The sequence below is a fragment of the Notothenia rossii genome (genome assembly GCF_949606895.1).
Source record: "Notothenia rossii genome assembly, chromosome: 9".
In the NCBI taxonomy this organism is placed as follows: Eukaryota; Metazoa; Chordata; class Actinopteri; order Perciformes; family Nototheniidae; genus Notothenia; species Notothenia rossii.
This window is the reverse complement of record NC_136907.1, coordinates 71,058,762-71,079,149: the sequence shown is the minus strand read 5'-3', so window position 1 is coordinate 71,079,149 and position 20,388 is coordinate 71,058,762. Positions and strand designations below refer to the sequence as shown.

Sequence of the window (20,388 nt, the reverse complement as noted above, 5' to 3'; positions counted from 1 at the left end):
ACTCATGTGCTTTCTCTTCCAAATGTCATGACAACAGAACACCTATCTTTACAACATTTTGCTCATGGCCTCTATCGAGTTACCGGGTCAATATGGGATGGCTTAATGAGGAAATGCTTTGTCTTGAGTTACACTCAGTGGCACTAGTTTAAGGGCGATTACCTATGTCTAACCTTATTCCTGAGCCATTTACTCCATGAATTGTCTGGGTGTCACCAACATGCCATTAGTCTGGATGTCAAAGATGAGAAAGGAGAGAAGGAAACTGTGAGCGAGCCTTAATGGCATTTTAACAATGTCATTGCTGATTTTCTATAATGATGGGGGTTTTTTTTTTGCACAAAGGATTACCGTTTTGAAAGAGCGTGTCTTAGATACTATGCAAGGACAAACTATGGGCAATGGTATTTTACATCCATAGATGTCTATTTCATTTCAATAAAAATACTTGATTATTTGCTCTAATGGAGCTGTGCATTTCTCTTAAGTGGGGGGATTACAAAAGAAAAGCATACCAAATGAGTGGAGAGGAAATGACTTAAAGCTTAACCTTTTTAAAGGAAATACTTTTATAAGTGGCTGTCTGTTGGCTGCATGGTAGACTTATGAGTCTGCAGTCCGACCGAACTTTGTCACTAAGTCTGTGTTATTTAGCAATTATTAGGGGAACAAGGCAAACTTATAAAATAACACTAGAAGAGATTGGGGAAGAACGTTGCCACACATTTCCTGTTTTGTGGTAATATTACAAATGCAAAGTGATTCATTATGAGCCACAGTTTCGCTTCATTTTGGTTGTGCTATGTAATAAATATTTTATATGTAAGACCCATAGGCTGGCAGAAAAATAAGCAATTAGAACGAATTTATTTAAAATAGCATTTAATGTATCCTGTTACTACAAATTAGGTCAACTATTTTTAGCAGTGCCACTAATGCATAAAAGATAACTCAGATAGAAAAGATCTTCAGAATTGATTATACTCTTTGTGGGGCTGGAAAACACACTTATTACACTGATACAGATAAACAGATATAATCGGTTGTGTTATTTAATTATATTAGCTAGGACACTTTTGTATACAATTTGTATGTATGTTGGTATACTGCAAATGCAATTAAAACATAATACCGTAGATTTTTTTAAGAGGCTAAAAATATCGCACTATCCTATTTATCACGAGTAGAATAATGAGACATTTCCTGAAAATGTAATTTAAACCCCGGGCTAAATGATAGGAAGCGAAAAGTAGTAAAATACCCACTCTGACCACAGAAAGTGCAAGTGTATACCAGCGGACCGGGGCAAATACCAACATGAAAAGCACAAATATTTCCCCTATTATTCCCCTCCGTTAGTTTTTAAAAGATTAAATGAACGTAGTATCTATCTATACGAAGATAAAATAAAGTCATTCCAGGCGTGTGTCTACGGTGTCGTGTTAAGGTCACACGCTGGCTGCCTGAATTCCCCTCTTTGTGTTTACACATCCGGGTTTCCCTGTTTGCAGCCCATTCCCCATTTAGGAGCCATTTTGGACACAGATCAGTAACATGCATGTAAACCCCGACCGACCTCCCGATGCAGCGGTGCTACTATTCAAGTGAATAACCTCAAAAAGAGCGCTGAGCTTTCGTCTCGGATGCTTTAAACGCTTTCCATTCGGTTTTTGGATCCACTTCCGACGCGAAATGCTGCCCGTATTACTGGACTAACAGTCAGTTAATCGCTCCTATCTTCTCTTGCAACATTGTTGCAGCGTCGCGGCTATTGACACGCGTTGTGGTGGTGGTTAGGCTGCTGGAGGGACCGGAGGCCTGTGGTCGTTTTGATCCTGGACTGATGTTTCGGACAACCTGAGTTTTAATGTTCGCGACGGAAAGCGGGGGAAATATCGGTCCTGAAATTAAAAACGGAACATGTCTTTTTCATGGCTGACTTGTTCACTTCTTCTGGGAACTTTATGCGCAGGTAAGCTGCTTTTTGTTGGTTCTGAATTTGCAACAGTTTTGTTTTCCGAGTCCAGAGCAGAGACATTTAAGTGTGTAATTTGTTTGCGGTGGAAATTTCGACCCGCGAGCGAGTTTTCGTGTGTTTGTGGCTTAAACTTTTGTTGGCTGTAGATACTATCGGTCAGCGGTGGGGATTTGATTCTCTTACCATAATCGCCTTTTCTCTGTTTGCCCCCACAACCACCTCTAATTCACACACGGGAATTATTCGAGGGAAAGCCGAGACTTTTTACGCGAAGAAAATACACGAAACAGCATTAAATACAGCTTTTTAGGCTGAATAAATCCCCCCAAATATATCCAAATGTAAAACTGTTGCGTCCCCCTCGGCTTTCCTAACAGTGGCAGGAATAGAAGGCAGCAGCTGCATCAACATCCTGAAACCTTATAGGCTACATCAGGTCTGCTCTCCTGTTTGTGGTCACAGCCTCAACAAGAGCCTTTGATAACACCGTTTCCCCTAAAAGGATTTTCATAAATCAATGTGCGTTTGATTTGACGAGAGAGCAGCTGTTGTGTGAAGTCAGGTCTTTACCTCAAATTGAGGTTACTGTTACACAGTTTCGTCTCTAAAGCATGTGATTTGTAACCCCGTGAAATAGAGCATAATAGGTTGTTTTTTCTTTGTTTGGTGATTTTTTTTTTTGTGCCATTGTTTGCAACTCATATGTGTGTGCCCAACACGTTCATCTTTGTCCCTAGCTAGGCATTCCCTGTAGTGCTTTTACAATAATATCCACTTTGCCTTTCCACTTTTCCCCCGAACTGTAATACATTTTTAATTCAGGCAGCTGTCAAATAGCGCTGTGGCTAATGCCTTTATGGTTTATAGATTAGGACTCGGAGTATACAGTAAGTTGCTTCTCCAGAATTCATGTTGTTGTGGTGTAAGCCTCAGTAAGTGACAGAGGGAGGGGGGTTGGGGAATGATCTTGTAGTAAAAGTCCTCCCGGATCATGTGACCACAGAACAGAAATGCCATCTCTGCTCAATGGAGCATTGAACATCCCGACTGTGTGTGTGTGTGTGTTAATCTTTACCACCTTCATTTATTCATTCAATACTTTATAATGAGAATGATGTTTGGTCATTGCATGCACCCCTTATGCTATAATGAAATCCATTGTACGCTGCCGACAACTAAATGTATGTGTGTGTGTTAGTGGATGCGTGCCTGTGTGTGTAATGGGTTGATGGGGGTAACGGTGGGGGATGGGCGGCCTCCTATAGGCAGGGATTTAAAGAGACAGCCACTATTTTTTCTGCGAACAAAGATTAGGCATGAATGTCCGAGAGCCATTGTGAATGAAATGTTATCTGCTCCGGAATTAATCAAAAACACCTCTTACATATGTTCCTTCAGTGTGTCCAACACTAAATCCCAAAGAGAAAATCATTAAAAAAAAAACTCAATCAGGAATTGTCGGAGACTGACAGCTTTGGTCAAGTCTCAACTTGGTTATAGGGAAACTATTCCTGCTAAATGACAGTAAAAGCCATTAAAGAAAAAGCTCTTATCTGTGTTTCCAGCTGTGTCACACTACAGCAAGTCCTTATCTATAGAAGTAGCACACTGGTGGTCTTCTATATCACAGCAGGGCATACCATTGTTTTTATATTGCTAATTAAATTGTTCCCTTCTTTTTAGTTGTTACTCTCTGAATAGATATTTTAGTGAATGGGATTAGGCTGAACTACAAATCAGCAACAATTTCTATGCCCAGAGGAAGTCCCTTTTCACTACACAGAGCTCCCGAACTTGGCCGTGTGCCACAGTGATGATAGAGGCTCTGCTCAGTGATGTTTCTTCGTGGCATCGAGCAGATCCTGCACCATATGTCTGTGCTTCCGCTGTTGATTTCCAATTCATTAAGACGTGATCTGACTGAGGCCTTCTGTCCTTCTCAGGGTACAGTCTGGGCGAAGCCGAGACCCGGGAGTGTGTGTACTACAATGATAACTGGCGTACAGAGAGGACCAACCAGAGCGGCTTCGAACGCTGCGAGGGGGAGAAGGACAAGCGACTGCACTGTTACTCCTCCTGGCTCAACTCCTCAGGGACCATCAAGCTGGTGAAGAAAGGCTGCTGGCTGGACGACTTCAACTGCTATGACAGGTGGGGTCACTGAGCGAGGTCATCGCCACCTTGCATTTACATTTATGTTTTAGGTATCTTGTACCCAGAGTGACTGGCAGGGAGTACAACACAAAAATCATCTTCTGTAGATGCATGTAGTTCAAGACAGCTATGGTTCTTTGACACAGGGCCTTTTCAGCAGCAGAAATAAAACAATATGTCAATCAGCCCATCAAATAAAAAAACAGGTGTTTCTGGCTTCTCAAATGCTAAGATTTTTTTTTTAATGTATTGTCTGTGGGTTATGTCCTTGTATTTGGACAAAACAAGCAATTTACACATGAAAATGATGTCCGGCATTATTCCCTTTTTTTTTTTTTTACATTTTGTACAGATCATACGATGGAAATAATATAAATAATCTAGAATCATCCGTTGAAGCCTTACAACATCCCAACTTGACAATAAAACAAATCATAACATGAAGATATGCTGGATATATTATCTGTGACCTATTTGCATATAGATTTGTTTTTACATATTTGCATTGCTTTGTCACAAATATAAATCTCAACACACATTACATTCAGGCAGTTGCCAGTTTATTATACAGACTGGGTGCATCTGTTATTTAGCCGACTCTTGTTGTTGTAAGCGGGGATTTGAAAATAATAAAACACCTTTTAGTATAAATCAATACGTTTCAACAGCTCCACAAACTACATCCTCCAAAAAGATTATACAGTTAAATCATCTCCTCTGTAAAAACAGATTCGACCAAGATGGCACATTATCACCTTCATGAGGGCAGGATGTATGGCTGTTGTATATATATAAGACTGACTGCTTTAGCTAAAATTGCACTCGATAAACTTGTAACTTAGTACAAGCCTCAGCACACATTATGTAAATTGACAAACACACATAGCCACCTCTATGAATACTTTAGACATACACACTGCAAATGAGCTTATATTAAAGGAGTATAGTGCTGAAACGTCTAAAGCCTCTTGTGTCATCTTGACCATTTGATTAACTAAAATGGCTATTTCCCAGAGCCCAAGATAACCTATTCAACTACTCCTTTGTCTGTTTCAGGGTACAAACCCCATAGCTATTACATATTCAATTAATCGCAAAAAAAGAAAAAACTGGAAATGTACACATTGAATAATTTGATATCTTAGCAAATATTAAATCCTTTAACCGTCAAGTTACTTATAGTTGATGAATTATCCAAAAGCTATCCATTTATTTCTGAAGATTGATTAACGGACAACTTGTGTCAAACCAGCCGAAAACCAGAAGGAGTTGGTCCCACTACATCCACACATGGAAGTATCTACACAAACACAGCACTCGTATTAAATGTCTGAAACTACCCAAACATGTTGAGGTAAACTGAAGTGATATGAAAGTGCAATTTCCAAACATGATAAAGAAGCAGACTCCATTAGATGGTGGAAGTGATTTCAACAGGAAGAATTCATGTTTGCCAAATGCTCTGCAGCCAGCAGAGCTCACACTCCTTCTTAGTGGGAGTAACAGATAGTATCTGTATCGCCGGTGCAGAGTACAGCTTAGTGTCCACAGCCCGGCGATGGCACAGAGATACGGTGGCACCCGGCCTCGCAGGAGTTTCTAAGTCAGGAGGAGAATTTCAAACTAGCCTTTATCAGCAGAGCTGTGCAGCGTGATCAAACTTTAAATATTCAAACCACAACATTGTGAACAAGCTGGTGTTTTCATGAAGGCCAGCTGGAGAAAACAGGACTGTAATAATATCCCCCAGATGACACATCTGTGCTTATAAAGAGTTAGTCACTCGCCGCCAATAGAACAGGTAGTTCTTTAGCAACGTGTTGGAGCCTCATCCAATTGTGATTGTTAAAGGTAGTTGTAGTGCTGAGTGGCATGCCAGTGTTCATCAGCTGAAATAGCTTAAGCCTGAAGGGCTGTTTGCTTTTACTCTACATGGATAAAACGGATCAGTGACGAAAGGCTTAATCAAATAGTGATCCAAAATTAAAACAGTGGTTGGGAAGTGTGAGCAATTTGAGACAAAGTTCGAAGCTTTTAAGAGCAGTAATAGTCACTTGCCTAACGTTTTAGAAACCCTGTGATTCATTTGAATCATGACAGCCAGTTAAATCATTGTATGTTGATAATTCACCAGGTAAAGAAGACGATATGTTCATATTTAAATAGATTTGGCTCATTTATGCACCCTATAATTGAGTCTTTGTTGGCTTATACCTTAGCAGCTTTACCATTTGCCAAAACCAACGACAGGACTGGGTTAAAGCCAGAGATATGAAAATGAACCTCGACAACAACAATGATGTTCTTTTGCGTAAAGGGTGGATTTACAGCAGAAGCAATCGTTAGTTCTGCTGTTATTATGAAACATGTTGACATGTATCTACTTTCAAGATATGGTTGACAACGAAATAATTCAGGTGTGTCATCTTCTTCTTTCAGGCAAGAGTGCGTCTCCATGGAGGAGAACCCTCAGGTCTTCTTCTGCTGCTGCGAGGGCAACTATTGCAATGAGCGGTTCACCCACCTTCCTGACTTGATTGGAATTGGCAACCGAGGTGAGCTGCGAATGCATCCCACATATAGTACAGGCAAAAAATAGGTCTTTGCTTTTCCCCTCCGATTAGTAGGAGTGAAGCCTAGTCTTACCTCTAGTAGTAAAAAAAGACATTGTGCCTACCACACAGGCATTTCACACAGATTTGCTATTTTCTTTCTTTGTACATTTTGCTAAATCGTGCCTAGTTGTAAGACATTTGGTAATCAACCTTTTTAGTTTTCTTGTAGGTTTCATACGGAGACTAAAAAAACGACGACATTTTTATTTATTTTTTTCCGACAAATATTTGTATTGGTATTTCGTTTTTTCAGCATAAGACATTGCACAAGTATATATCCCACAAAGACAAATCAAAAACATAATCCAAGAAAATACAAGAAAGAAAGAAAAAAAGAAAAAGAAAGAAATATATACACATACATACGCATAAGTAGACATGTGGTAAATATTGTAATTTAAACATTGCAAGTTACAAATCTGGTAGACAAGTAGCCACATCACATCCAACCATTATAGAGGACAAGGTCAATTAGGAGGTACATTTATTTCCAGACATTTTCTTTTTTTACATATTTTTTTCTTTGTTCTTATGGTTGTTTTCATATTTATTATTTTTTTTAAACTTTTTATTTATATTTTTACTTCACATCTTTGCTTAAATTCTTATCTATATATATTATGATTTATTTTTTGCAATTTATCTTTTATTTTAGTCTAAATTGATGAAACTGTCACAAAGCTCAATTTTGCCCAGGACACATAACAACATCTTTGGATGCATGGTATGATTCATATACTCAATTTCCGCTGACTAAATGTTTTGAAAAAATAAGATTTTAAACGCCTTTTTTAAAAGCCTATTTCCCCCATTCCTCACACTGGAGCGGCTCAGTCAGTGAGGATCATGCCATATCATATCTAGATAAAAGGTCTTTGTTTATATCAGCAGTCACCGAGGACAGCTTGTGGTGCTGCTTATGACCTACATGTGATAAAGCTGACATACTGTAATTATTCTGTTTCTCCTTGACAGTGAAAATCCGCCCTCCGCCCCGAGTGCCCTCGCTCCTCAACGTGCTGGTGTACTCCCTGCTGCCTCTCTGCGTGCTGTCCCTGGCCCTGGTGCTGGCCTTGTGGATGTACCGCCACCGCAAACCTCCCTACGGCCATGTAGACCTGAGCGAGGTGAGAGAGGGATCACTCATCCCTGCATGCTTGTTTCTGTACTGCCGCTGCTGATCGTAGTCACTCTGTTCTGTTATATTCCTGAAGGCTTTTGTACTGAAGGGAGGAGAAGTGCCAACATTTCCAGATGAATTTAGCAAAGGATGAAGACTTAATAAGTTCTCATTATCATTTTTATTGCTTGGTTGTAATTTCATTATCTTTTTTAATCTGTACACTTGATATCTACCGCACAGCTGTCCGTCCTTGGAGAGGGAACCCTCTGGCTGCACTCCGAGATTTTTTATTTTTCCCTGTTAATTGTAGGATTTCTTTCTCTGTAGAAGTTTTTCCCTTGTTCGCTGGAATGGTCTAAGGCAGTGGTTCCCAACCTTTTTTTTTCTCCAAAACACCCCTGAAAATATTTCTCGACCCCAAGGCACCCCAACCTTTTGTAGATTTAAAAACCACTTCAGAGCTTAAACTAAAAACCATAAATACACCATCAATTGGTTTTCAAATGTGCATTTAATTGAATAGAACATTTTATAGAACAAATAATGTATTCACACATAATAACAAGAACCAGACTAAAAATGTCAACACCATTTCTATGATGAATTCAATATTATAAACAGGTCCACTAAGTAGGCTCTTTTGTTTTGGCTGAAAATAGTAGGCCTACCTGTGTAAAAACACGAATACATATCAATACAGTTATTATTTTACATTTGGATTTCAAAAGAGGCAGGCCTATGATCACTTAGATTAAATAATAACTTAATACAATTGGAGGGATGAAACAATGCCCTCTGACCTGACTGTGGTCATGTGACTCATCAGCCACATCCCAAATATGAAACATTCTGCATTTCGCTATCCAGATAATACTGATTGACAAAATCATAAATCATACATTTATAAGAAAGGCACACCAATTAACATCCAAACATAAACATTTCTCAGACCGTTACACGGTGCTAGTGCGACACTTGTGCCTGCTTTTGTGAGCAGAGTCTCTTGATGCGCGGGGGGATAGTGGACAGCGCAACGCGAAGGTCCTGCTCCACTGACAGCCGGGTCCGGGTCTTGTTTTTGACATATGCGAGTGAGGAAAAATCCAGCTCGCACAAGTAGGAGGTTGGAAACTGTAAAAGCACCTTGATGGCACTCTCTGAGAGGGATGGATACTCGTGTCCCACAAGCAGCCAAAATATATCCAGACGTAGTTCCCCGTGCTCCAGTTTCAGGGAGCGGTCCATAGATAGCTCTGCGAGTTCATCCTGAGCTCTGCTGTTTAAACTTGTGGCTGATATTAATGTTATTTTAGACTTCTTTTGCACTGCTGTTCCATCACGTTCTGTCATCCCTGCCTGTGTTGTTGAGGGCTGGGGTGCTTCTTTATTTATTGTCACTACGTAACGATCCATCTTGAAATTATTTGGCGCGAGGATAAAAAGCTGCTCTGCACACCGTAAACAATGACGGCTGATGTAAATCATGAGAATTTAAGCTGTTTAATATTTCTAAATCTGAGCAATATATGTTTTATTAGCTTATGAACTCTATTGTACATGTAATAAAATAAAGAGTATATGAAGTGAAGTTTATTAAGTGAGAAAAAAATGTGGAACATAAAAATACGTTTTTTTGCGGCACACTTGGACAATGCTCGCGGCGGCACACCGGTTGGGAACCACTGGTCTAAGGAAAGGATATAGCGTCTTGTACAATAGGGATGCTCAATTAATCGTATTTTAATTACGATTATGGCTTGCAACGATTACGAAAACAACGTAATCGAAATAAAACGATAATTATTTTATTATTATTATTACTTTTTTTTATTTTTATTATTATTACTTTATTTTATTTTATTTTTTTGAATTATCCTTAAAGTTCAGGGTAATCAACTGTTAAAAACATACTGTTCACATTTTTTCTCTCCAATAAATGGATATTTTCAAAGTCAATGAATATCGCATTTAATAATCGCAATTACAATTATTGACCCAAATAATCGAGATTATGATATTTGCCATAATCGAGCAGCCCTAACGTACGAACTGTTAAACCGCCTGAGAAAAAGGTGTGATTTGTAATAATGTGGCACAGGGGTTAAGCAAGCGTGTAGTCAACATGTTGAAGTGTCCTTGGGCAAGACATTCAACTCTCTCAACGCTCTCATGCAGTGATGCAAATTAGTCGCTTTTGGCGCCTCCCGCTTTTTTAACGCTGCTTTGGGTGACTTGTGTAATTCGTGGAGAACCGAAGAGTTTTCGTTTTGGGGGGGTGGGGGTCCGTCAGTCCGTCCGTCCGTCCGACTGACGGACAGCTTCTCTTCAAAAAAGAAGAAGAAATCTAGATCGCAAAATAATTAAACAAGCGAGTGCCTGTTTTTCCTGGCCAAGGACAGGTTCATTGAACACAACACGAGCGTAACGTGTCTTCACGTGTTTATGTCTCGTCTGAAAGGACTGTACTGTAGACTAGACTAGAGTGCTTACGGAGAGCACCGGAACGCCGCTCCAGCTCTTCAAATATTGCAGTACCCATAAGGAGCCGTACACATGCCGCAGTGTTTGCGTGGCTGTGTCTTTAGTTTTAAGCACAGTGGCGATCTGTTGTTATTAGCATCTGGTTAGCTAGCTATGCTAACGAACATAAAGAGCTTTTCTACAACCAGGTGGAAGAGAGCTCTCTCCTGAGAGGCTCAAATAACCTCAGCTCAGTGAGGTTAAGGCACACCTTGATATGATCATTATAGTTATTAATGAGACATTAGAGACTAAATGAAAAACAGGTATAAAATACTATATGACAGTAACAAAAAAGTTGTTAAAAATAACAAGAATAGAGTTTAAAAGGGGAGTGATTTGTAATATATACAAAAAGAAAAATCTGCTTACAGTTCTGTTTCAAATGGGTGTTGAAAGATGTACCCATAGATCTCCTCATGTTGCTCTCAAAGTGCACCAGATTGATGCTTTTAACTTCAATATTTTAAAAAAATCTTCCCGGGGGAGCATGTCCCCGGACCCCCCTAGAGGAGGTTAGGTCCCCCCCCCCACTTCAATCGTGTTCACATGGATAGGATACTAAATACATTTGCACACATCTTGTGTCCATATCTTTCTGTTTTGGTGGTCATGCCACACCGTGCACATGCATGCATGCGTGAGTCATGGTAAGATATCTGGATTAAGAGGTTGCTTTTTCTTTGCACAGCATGAAAGAAAGGCGAAATGAATGGGCTGTGATTTTAGTATTTTTAAGCAGAGGTTTAGTTCAATCATTTGTACGGCCCTGGGAGGATGTTGTAAAAATTGAAAGGAAAAAGGTTCCCCACCCCTGCTGTAAATAATAATAAAAACCCTTGATTTATAACGTAACATCTCTGTCTCCTATTGATCTGAGTATATTATAAAGAATAGCCAGTTCATTGAAGCATTATAGCACAGGCCTTTGTCAGACGGTATATTACGCTGTTTTTTTCCTGCTTCGAATAGTTCTCTCTTTTTTCACCATACCTGTGTTTGCATCACTGCTCATGGCCAGGTCTACAATATTTAATACTATGTACGTTTCTTTTGATAAAAGCGTCCAAAAAATAACATGTAGTGTGAAATATAAAATATAAATAAACCTTCGTAGATTGATTGATTAACCGGTCTCATCTGTTATTCAGGATCCTGGACTGACTCCTCCCTCCCCCTCGGTGGGTCTGAAACCGCTGCAGCTGCTGGAAATCAAAGCCAGGGGCCGCTTTGGTTGTGTCTGGAAGGCCCAGTTGATGAGCGAATATGTTGCTGTAAAGGTCTTCCCTGTTCAGGTATGTCAATCATTCATGGCACTTGTATTTCTCTTTGATTGCTGCATTGTAGCTCCAGTTGTTTTCCCACATCTATTAACATTCCTTTTGAGCCAAAGCCAAGCATGCAATTATTTGAAAAATGATTTACAACCTGTGATCTTTGAAATCCTCAGAGACTCCTAACCATCTGGAGGATTACATATCCTCATGGTTGCACCATAATACATTTTCGACCCATTTCTGAAGTTGGGACTGCGTAACAATAGCATACAACGGATAGTTGTTATATTGGTTCACGTTGTACACATTTAAAAAGAAAATAGGTCATTTCTGGTTACCATCTTTGTTTGGGTGCAAACAGGTGAAAATCCTCAGTGGCTAGAATGGATGGAATATGTTTTCATTTAACCATTTATGTGGTTTGATGGGGATTCACATGCATTTATAACGGCAACAAAGTATTGTTAAATCACAACATAACTGTTATAGGTTTTGGAAGGTTGGAAGCTTAGCAATGTAACTTGAATCTAATTTGTATAGTCAAGAGGCACACACTGGGGCTTTGGGCAACATATAAGGAAAAAAGCCCATTATTTTTAAAAGTGCTCGTATGAATTGTGATATCCTAAACACTTTCTTATCTGTGTGTTCGAATAGGACAAGCAGTCATGGATAAACGAGCGGGACATCTTCCTGACTCCGGGGATGCGCCATGAAAACCTCCTACGTTACATCGCTGCAGAGAAGCACGGCAGCAACCTGGAGACGGAGCTGTGGCTCATCACCGAGTTTCATGAGAGGGTGAGTGCACTGCCTCCTATATATATATATATATATCCCCACATATAGAGCATTGGTGCTGAGGTACAGTATAGGACTTCTTTGTTGACTATAACTTTTTCCAATATTGTTAGAAGCCTTTTATTTACAACAATCGCTTCGCAGCTTTTTATTAAAGTGGGTTTCATTACTTCTGGCACTTCTTCTGTACACAGCATACCTCAAAGCGAGGAATTGTGTTGCTTAGGGTGTTTTTCAAAGCATTTAATTAAAAAAATATTACAGGCAATTATGTGTCGAGTGTTACTTTAAGTGTTCAAACGTGTGTGTGTGTCTGCCTGACATGATACTGTCTGATTAAACACCTCGAGGCTACCAGAATATCCTGTTCATCACTCTTGTCAACAAAGGTATTAATTAGGGGTGCACCGAATGGGAAATTCTTGGCCGATACCGAAAATAGAAAACAGTTGGCCGAATGCCGAAAGGCCGAAAATGATTAATAGAAATATATATGATATATATATATAATGTATACATTTTTTATCAATGTTGTTCAGCTACTTGATTATGGAAAAAGACATGATTATGGCAAAACTTAACTTAAATAATAATCACTATTATGGGTCCATAAAACATTTATTCAGCACTTTTGAATGCATACAGTACATTCATTCCAAGTCAAGTGCATTTTCTTTTCTCTGTAGGATAACTACAACAAAGTGCATTCAGAACAAAGCCAAGGTGCTTTAAAACTGCATAAACATCTGGGCCAGTAGGCCTACAACAAAATAGTGTAAATAAAGACTGTAAGAGCCAGGCCTTCAACAACAACAAATGCACCTATAAGTTTGGTAACCTAACGTGTTGTTGTGATGACGTAATCAAAACGCGGCGACAAGCACGGCGCGCGACCATGCTCGCGGCTGGCTCACAGCCAACATGTCTGCCGCTTGGAGATATTTCAAAATATCAGAGAAAGAGGCGCGGATTGCGATTTGTAAAACGTGTTCAGCTGAGATTTCTCGAGGGGGTGTAACTGCAAAGACTTTCACCACTTCGGGATTACTCCACCACTTGAAATCAAAACACCCGGACAAATATGCGGAGTATGATCAACGTAACCCTGTTCTCTGACATTCTGCCTTTTTAACCATTTTCGGACGATAATCTTCGGTGGCCGAATATTCGGTGCATCCCTAGTATTAATACATCAAAACAGGATTAACCGATAATTACCATGCCCACAAATGCAGCTTTACGTTTGTGTGATGACTTCCAATGTCCTTGTATCACCTTACATCCATGACAAACGTCTTTAGCTCCGGTAATTGTCTCAGTGCCATCTGTTCATGTGTCGTTTGTTTGCTTTAATGTTTCTTTTTTTAACAGCATGGTATTTTAAGCTCTATTGTTTTAATTTGGACGCCTCTTGTAATTGTTCCAGACTATGAATTTCAGCTGGCAAATGAAGTAAAACATGAGACCAACAACCATCTATTCCAGGGTTTTAGTTGGCTCAATAAATGGACACTAACGGTATCTGGGAAATTGGTTCAAATGCGATTCTTGTTCAGTTTTTAATCCCAGTTTTTGTTTGTGCACAGGGCTCATTGACGGACCACCTAAAGGGGAACACTGTAAGCTGGGGGGACCTGTGTCACATAGCAGAGACCATGTCCCGCGGCTTGGCTTACCTCCATGAGGACATTCCCAGCTACAAGGGAGAGGGGCCCAAACCCACCATCGCCCACAGGTAGAGACAAAATGCACCTTTCCCGAGCCTCAAAACACTGAAAACCAGAGCACAACTGATCGTAGTTGAACCCCTTTTTAATAAGTACTGCCCTCTCCTGGTTGGGTTAGTAAACATGTATCTAATTACAGCACTTTAATGAGTTTGTCCTGAAATGAATTTCCCAGGGACTTCAAGAGTAAGAATGTGATGGTTCGAGATGATCTGAGTGCAATCATTGGAGACTTTGGACTCGCTGTACGATTTGAACCAGGAAAACCTCCAGGAGATACTCATGGCCAGGTAAGGAATCTCTTGCTTTTTATTTCCACTAATGTCACTCACAAACTGAAATAAGACGCCTCAAGCTGTTTCTGTAGGAAACAAGGGATTCAACAAGCTCTTCAAATTTGGTTCCAAGAAAGTTAACATGGTATACATCCTAAACACAACTATTAACCTGAAGGTGAGCATTATGATGTCCCCATTAAGAGTAAAGCACTGATGATACTTACAAAGCATTGATCCTGGCTAAATAACTTGATTAGTTTTGAGGTTACTTTGTTGTCTGTTAACCCTGCAGTGAGGCCGTTGTATAATAAACCATTATTTCCTGTTACTTGAAGTAGCGCTGTTGGGTACAATAAGTGTCTTTGTAGCCACTGGGTTGATGTTTTTAAAAAGACTAACTTCCAGGAATGTTAGCAGACAGCATAACTCTTGAGGAAACATCATATTTGCACATACTCATATTCATTAGAATCCGTTGTCCTTGCAGGTGGGTACGAGGCGTTACATGGCTCCAGAGGTGCTGGAGGGAGCCATCAACTTCCAGCGAGACTCCTTCCTGAGGATAGACATGTACGCTATGGGCCTGGTGCTGTGGGAGCTGGTGTCCCGCTGCACAGTGACAGACGGTGAGTCAAACAGGGCAGAAATGCCGCTTCAGTCACAGGTGAAAGGTCACTGTGCTGCAGGCTGACCTAATAAACAAAGGATTAGTTTTCCTTTTTCCTGAGAAAGTCATCTGACAGGCTAAAGGTGTAACGTTTGTTGTTACTCTTTTAAATAAGGTTTCAGATGTTCATCTTAATGCGGCACTGTTTTCTTACCCTGATCACCGTGTAACGCTTTCCATCCAATGCCCCCCCCCCTGTGCAGTTGGCGAGTACATGCTGCCGTTTGAGGAAGAAATCGGCCAGCATCCCACCCTGGAGGATCTGCAGGATGTGGTCGTGCATAAGAAGATGCGTCCAGCCATCAAGGACTGCTGGCTCAAACATCCTGTGAGTAACAGTAGAAGAATAGCTCCCGCTGTTTCCAGAGAAATTCCAGGATGTCATGCATCCTTTATTCCAGTAAATACAGCTCGATCATGTAAGGTCACAGTTCTCCGAATGTGTCGATGTTCCTGAAACATTTTTCAGTTACATTTAATCCTTCAGGCCGATGCATTTCTGTCCTATGGAATAGATTTTAATTTAAAGTTGGGTTTTATACGAACTAACCAGAGGTGGGAGAAGTACTCATCCTGTACTTAAGTAAAAGTAGAAGTACCAGAGTGTAGGAATACTCTGTTACAAGTAAAAGTCCTTTACTCAAAAAGTACAAAAGTATTAGCATCAAAATATACATACAGCTTATTTTAATGACTTTAGCGCAGGGTAGCTTGTGAATTTACTCAAGGTATAACTAAAGTCTTGTCTAAGTGTGTTTTATATTTCACATTGTAAATCCAAATCTGCAAAGTAACTCAAAGTATTAATAGTACAAATGTGTACCTCTGAAGTCCAAAAACACATCTAAATACTCAAGTAACGTACAAGTATCTCAAAATTGTCCTTAGTTACAGCGTTCGAGTAAATGTACTTAGATGCTTTACCCCACTGATACTAACTCTCCCGTGTCTTCTGGTTTGTGGCTGCAGGGTTTGAACCAGATGTGTGAGACCATTGAAGAATGCTGGGACCACGACGCAGAGGCGCGATTGTCCGCCGGCTGCGTGGAGGAGCGCATCGGCCAGATCTCCAGGACGACCAGCAGCACTACCTCAGACAGCCCCGTCTCCATCGTGACGTCTCTCACCAACGAGGACCTACCTCCCAAAGAGTCCAGCACCTGAACGGGGGACACCACCTTTCCCCCTGAGCTCCTGACTTTTTATTTCTCAAATCCAAACTCACGGATCTACGTGAATATTTAAAAACGTTTAAAAAAAACAACAACTAGCAACTTGAATGCAGCTGCTATTTTCCCCCAATACTGGTATTTCAGTTAATTGGTGTTTTAAGTCGGATCTACTACTAACACATCCATCTGCTGTAGTTTTGAAGTAGTAATAAGTTATGCGATGGGCACATCTGATAACAACCACGTGTCAAATCCTAAATATCATCATTACCTCATGTATTTCTTTCGTGTTAGTCTATTTTTATTACCTCATAAGTTGTTATCTCTGTCGTTTTCCTGTCTTGGTCATGATCTTCTGCGGCCAAACGAAACAAACTCTTGCTCCAAACCTCGGACGACGTGCTGCACACCTCGGAGGAAACCGTTTTGAGACTGTTAAACAAAATATATTCATCTTCCTCAGGGGTCGAAGCTTCTCGATTCTTTTTAACTCGAGTGTGCTCCCTTATTTTAAACCTGTGAATGCCTCAGAATGAATAAGATGAAAAGAAATCGGAGCACAGCTGTCTTCTCGCAAGGGGAGGAGCTGAAACGGGAGCTGAGCAGTTGTATTGGACGTTTGGACTTTTTTTGAAGATTTGGGACAAGCGCCTTGTCCCCGGGGAACTACCTCTCAGGTATCCAGTAGGCTTCTTTGGAACATATTCTCTAAGTTGAGAGCCATGCTATCCAGCTAGCTATCATGGACGTATTCCTGGATTTTATTTTGTTTTTAATTGTAGAAATGTCAGTTACTCCTTTGCCAGTGCCAGGGGCATTGACGGATGCTGTCTGGAGTTGCAATGTTACACATTCTTGATGTTAACTGTCTGAGTGAGTGAGTGAGTGAATGAGTGAGAAGTTGAAGACTAAATGGTGTGAGATGGAAAGAGCGTGTTTTTAAAGTAAGAACCATGGAAAGATAGTTGGGGTTTATCCTTGAGGGCCATACTTGAGTAAGCAACATGTCTGTTTTTTTAATTTTCATGGGTGTTTGTTCAATAGACTCAGTCGGACACCAGTCCCCAGATACCTCAGTCACTGTACATCATGCAAGGAGTGCTCAAATGGTTGCCTTTGTCTCAAATGCAATGCCATAGTTGTACCATAACATGAATACCATACATTGAATGTCCGTTATGCTGCTGTGACTATTCCAGGATACTCAAGGATTTGTAGATGTACATGTATTCTTTGTTAATATAACGCTAATGATATTATGTGAGGCTAATATTCTGTTTTTGTGTTTTTTGACTGGGTAAGCCCTCAGCTGCTTACTCTTCCAGACTGACCTCAGATATTCTGACAAGTACCTCAGGCTTTTTCTACATGTATATCAAGTTGTGTTGTGTATTTTATTGTGTTTTAGTAGTTGAGATATTTTATTGCCGGTTGGGCCTCTTTGTCTGTGGAGATTTTTTTGAATAGAGCCTGACCAGTCGTCACGGTGTTTATGCTGTACAAACCTAAAAGAAGAGGGGCAGATTCTTGTAAATAGACCTGTAACACACAGTTGCCGAACACTGATCTGTTTTTTAAAAATACAAAATCAGGGCATTATTGTTCTCATTTCACAGAAATTGAAAGGGATTTCTCAGTTCCACCTCGACATATTTAATAGTAAGTTGACTGACAACTAGCCCTGTGATTTATTTTATTTTCTATATAAACATATATATATACTTTTGTTTTTCGAGAATGAAAGAATTTTTTTTGTTTTGCAGATTTCTATGAATAACGGTATCAGTTCCTCTGAATCAGAAGCTGTGTAGGTAGCACTTGCATTTAGAAAGCTTAGTATGTATATCGTCAAAAATACCACAAAAAATCCCTAATGGTTTGGTGCTGGCGGCTTCTGTGATTGGCCACTTGCTGGAAATGCCAGTTTGAACAGTATTACCTCAATATTAACCCGCTGATGTGATGTTCAGACCTGTTTGGTGATAGTTTAACCGCGTTGGACGACACACAGGCTCATCTGTTGTGCTTTGACTGGTGCCGTGAAGAGATGGTGATTTTAACAGTGGTCTGTGACGCTTGCTCCTGTGCAGTTGGTGTTGAAGAACATCAATCCATACATAATAATGGTTTTAGTGTTTGGATGTCATCAATGTGTCTATAACTACATGATTGAATGATTTATAATGCAGCCCCGTTGTGATTCATGTAAACAGTGGCATGTGCTAGTCCCAGGGTCCAGCAATATTTATTATACAGCAATAGTCACTTGAATATCATTAGTTTAAGTAGTTAAACTCAGCTGTGACTTAGCAGTTTTTCTTCTGCGGATCAATAAAGTTCATCTCATCACACCTGGATCGTGTTCTGATGAGGACACATGTTAAACCTCCCGATTGAAGAAATGCTGTGGGGTGAATTTGTTGTGTGTTAGCAGAACGGGACCCAGGTGCTTTCACGTATTGTGCCAGAAAAAAACAACGATCACAAAGGAAAATCTGCCGTTATCGTTCGTTACCTCCAAATGCTGTCTTACACCCAGCTCTTCTGAACAGAAAACCAGTTACCTCATGCAGTACCTCGTTAGTAACACTAACATGGAGTCAGTCTCATCTTCAAAAACTAAGAAAAGACAAAAAAAAAATCAATTATTGTGTATATATTTACTTGACAAGTGTAAAAGTTTTCTTCCTTTTCATGTGTGAATCCTGTGAAAGCAAAATTCTTTCTATTTTTTTTTTTTTTTTTTACAGTCAACATATTTTTCATCTCATAGTGTGTATGGATGTTTGACTGCAAGTGTGTGACCTCTGTTTATGTGAACTGTGTGTGCGCAGTGTGTCAGTGTGTGTGTCTGTTGGTTGGTTTCACTAAAACAGTACGAATGGTAATTTTATCTGTGAGTTGAAATGCTTAGAAATATAAACTAGATGAGAATACATCCATCTTTTTGTATATTGAAATAAAGACAAACACTGATTAACCATGTAAATTATATTCTTTGCTTTTTTTTATTCAGTTTCTCCTGACTACATGACACATCCCTTTAACATAGTACAACACATATATTTTTGAATTAGAGTTATTTACTGCTTTTGAAATACAACTCTTCGGAGGGAAAACCTTCAATTTTTGTTGATTCAAAATTATATTTATATCAACTTTCTCAAACACTACTTATCCAGGGCTTGTTCTATTGTTAGATATCTACACTAGAGGGCAGCAATGGTGTCAGTAGGCTGTGGCCTAGTTTATCAGTATAAGAAAATACCCATTGATCAAAACAACTTATTTTGCAAATAACATATTTACATTTTCAATTTAAGGATGTGTTCACTTTTCACAATGACTTAATGTTTTATTTCCTAATTAATATTGATATTATTATTTGTGTCTGATACAGAGTCTTACATTGTAAACAAGACTTGTGTTATGGATCCAGAAGTGTCACGTTTTATTTGCTGCTGAACAGAACAATGGCGTGCCCAGTTTAAATATACAGAAATTATTTAATTAATGTGTCAAAGGTAACATATTATATAGTACAATGCCAACTAATAACACTATTTAAATGTACTACACCACTGGAGGCTTGTTTAAACTAATCTAACAGAGCTGAGAAAGATCTATTTCAGAGAAAGGATCTATTTCAAATAAGTAATGGGAAATTCTAACCATACTTTTGTCATCGAAGCAAAAAGTAAAACAAGTGAAAGAAACGTAATAATTTGGCAATATGGGCAATACTGTATATTGCAACATGAATTAAGGTGTGGCACATTTGTCACACAAATGTAACAAATGTCCTGTGCTCATGAATTTACAGACAAGCCAGCAATATAATGTAATGTCTAATCGTATTGCAAGTCCTTATAATATAAAAATGCTAAGAAATGTAAAAAGGACAGTGTTTAGCACATTCAGGAGCAATCGTACAATCCATCATCCATTGACATGTTATGTGATAGTGTCTCTTAAATGTTTATTTTTGCATGGGGAAAAATAGTTACAATCACACGGATGCATTATTTCAAGGTCTTCACAAATGTAATATATTTTTTGTCATAAAATATTATTTA

The 20,388-nt window shown here is 39.5% G+C and overlaps 1 protein-coding gene across 1 annotated transcript; it reads left to right on the top strand.

The window, feature by feature from the left end:
* Nucleotides 1–1,487: 1,487 nt before the first annotated feature.
* On the top strand, nucleotides 1,488–19,301 carry acvr2ba (activin A receptor type 2Ba). The gene is made up of 11 exons (XM_079649610.1): nucleotides 1,488–1,972; nucleotides 3,922–4,129; nucleotides 6,572–6,687; nucleotides 7,723–7,874; nucleotides 11,542–11,685; nucleotides 12,325–12,468; nucleotides 14,055–14,203; nucleotides 14,371–14,485; nucleotides 14,961–15,099; nucleotides 15,344–15,468; nucleotides 16,110–19,301. Exons 1-11 carry the CDS (start codon nucleotides 1,921–1,923, stop codon nucleotides 16,302–16,304), a joined length of 1,539 nt encoding a protein of 512 aa, XP_079505736.1. The 5' UTR covers nucleotides 1,488–1,920; the 3' UTR covers nucleotides 16,305–19,301.
* Nucleotides 19,302–20,388: the final 1,087 nt, after the last annotated feature.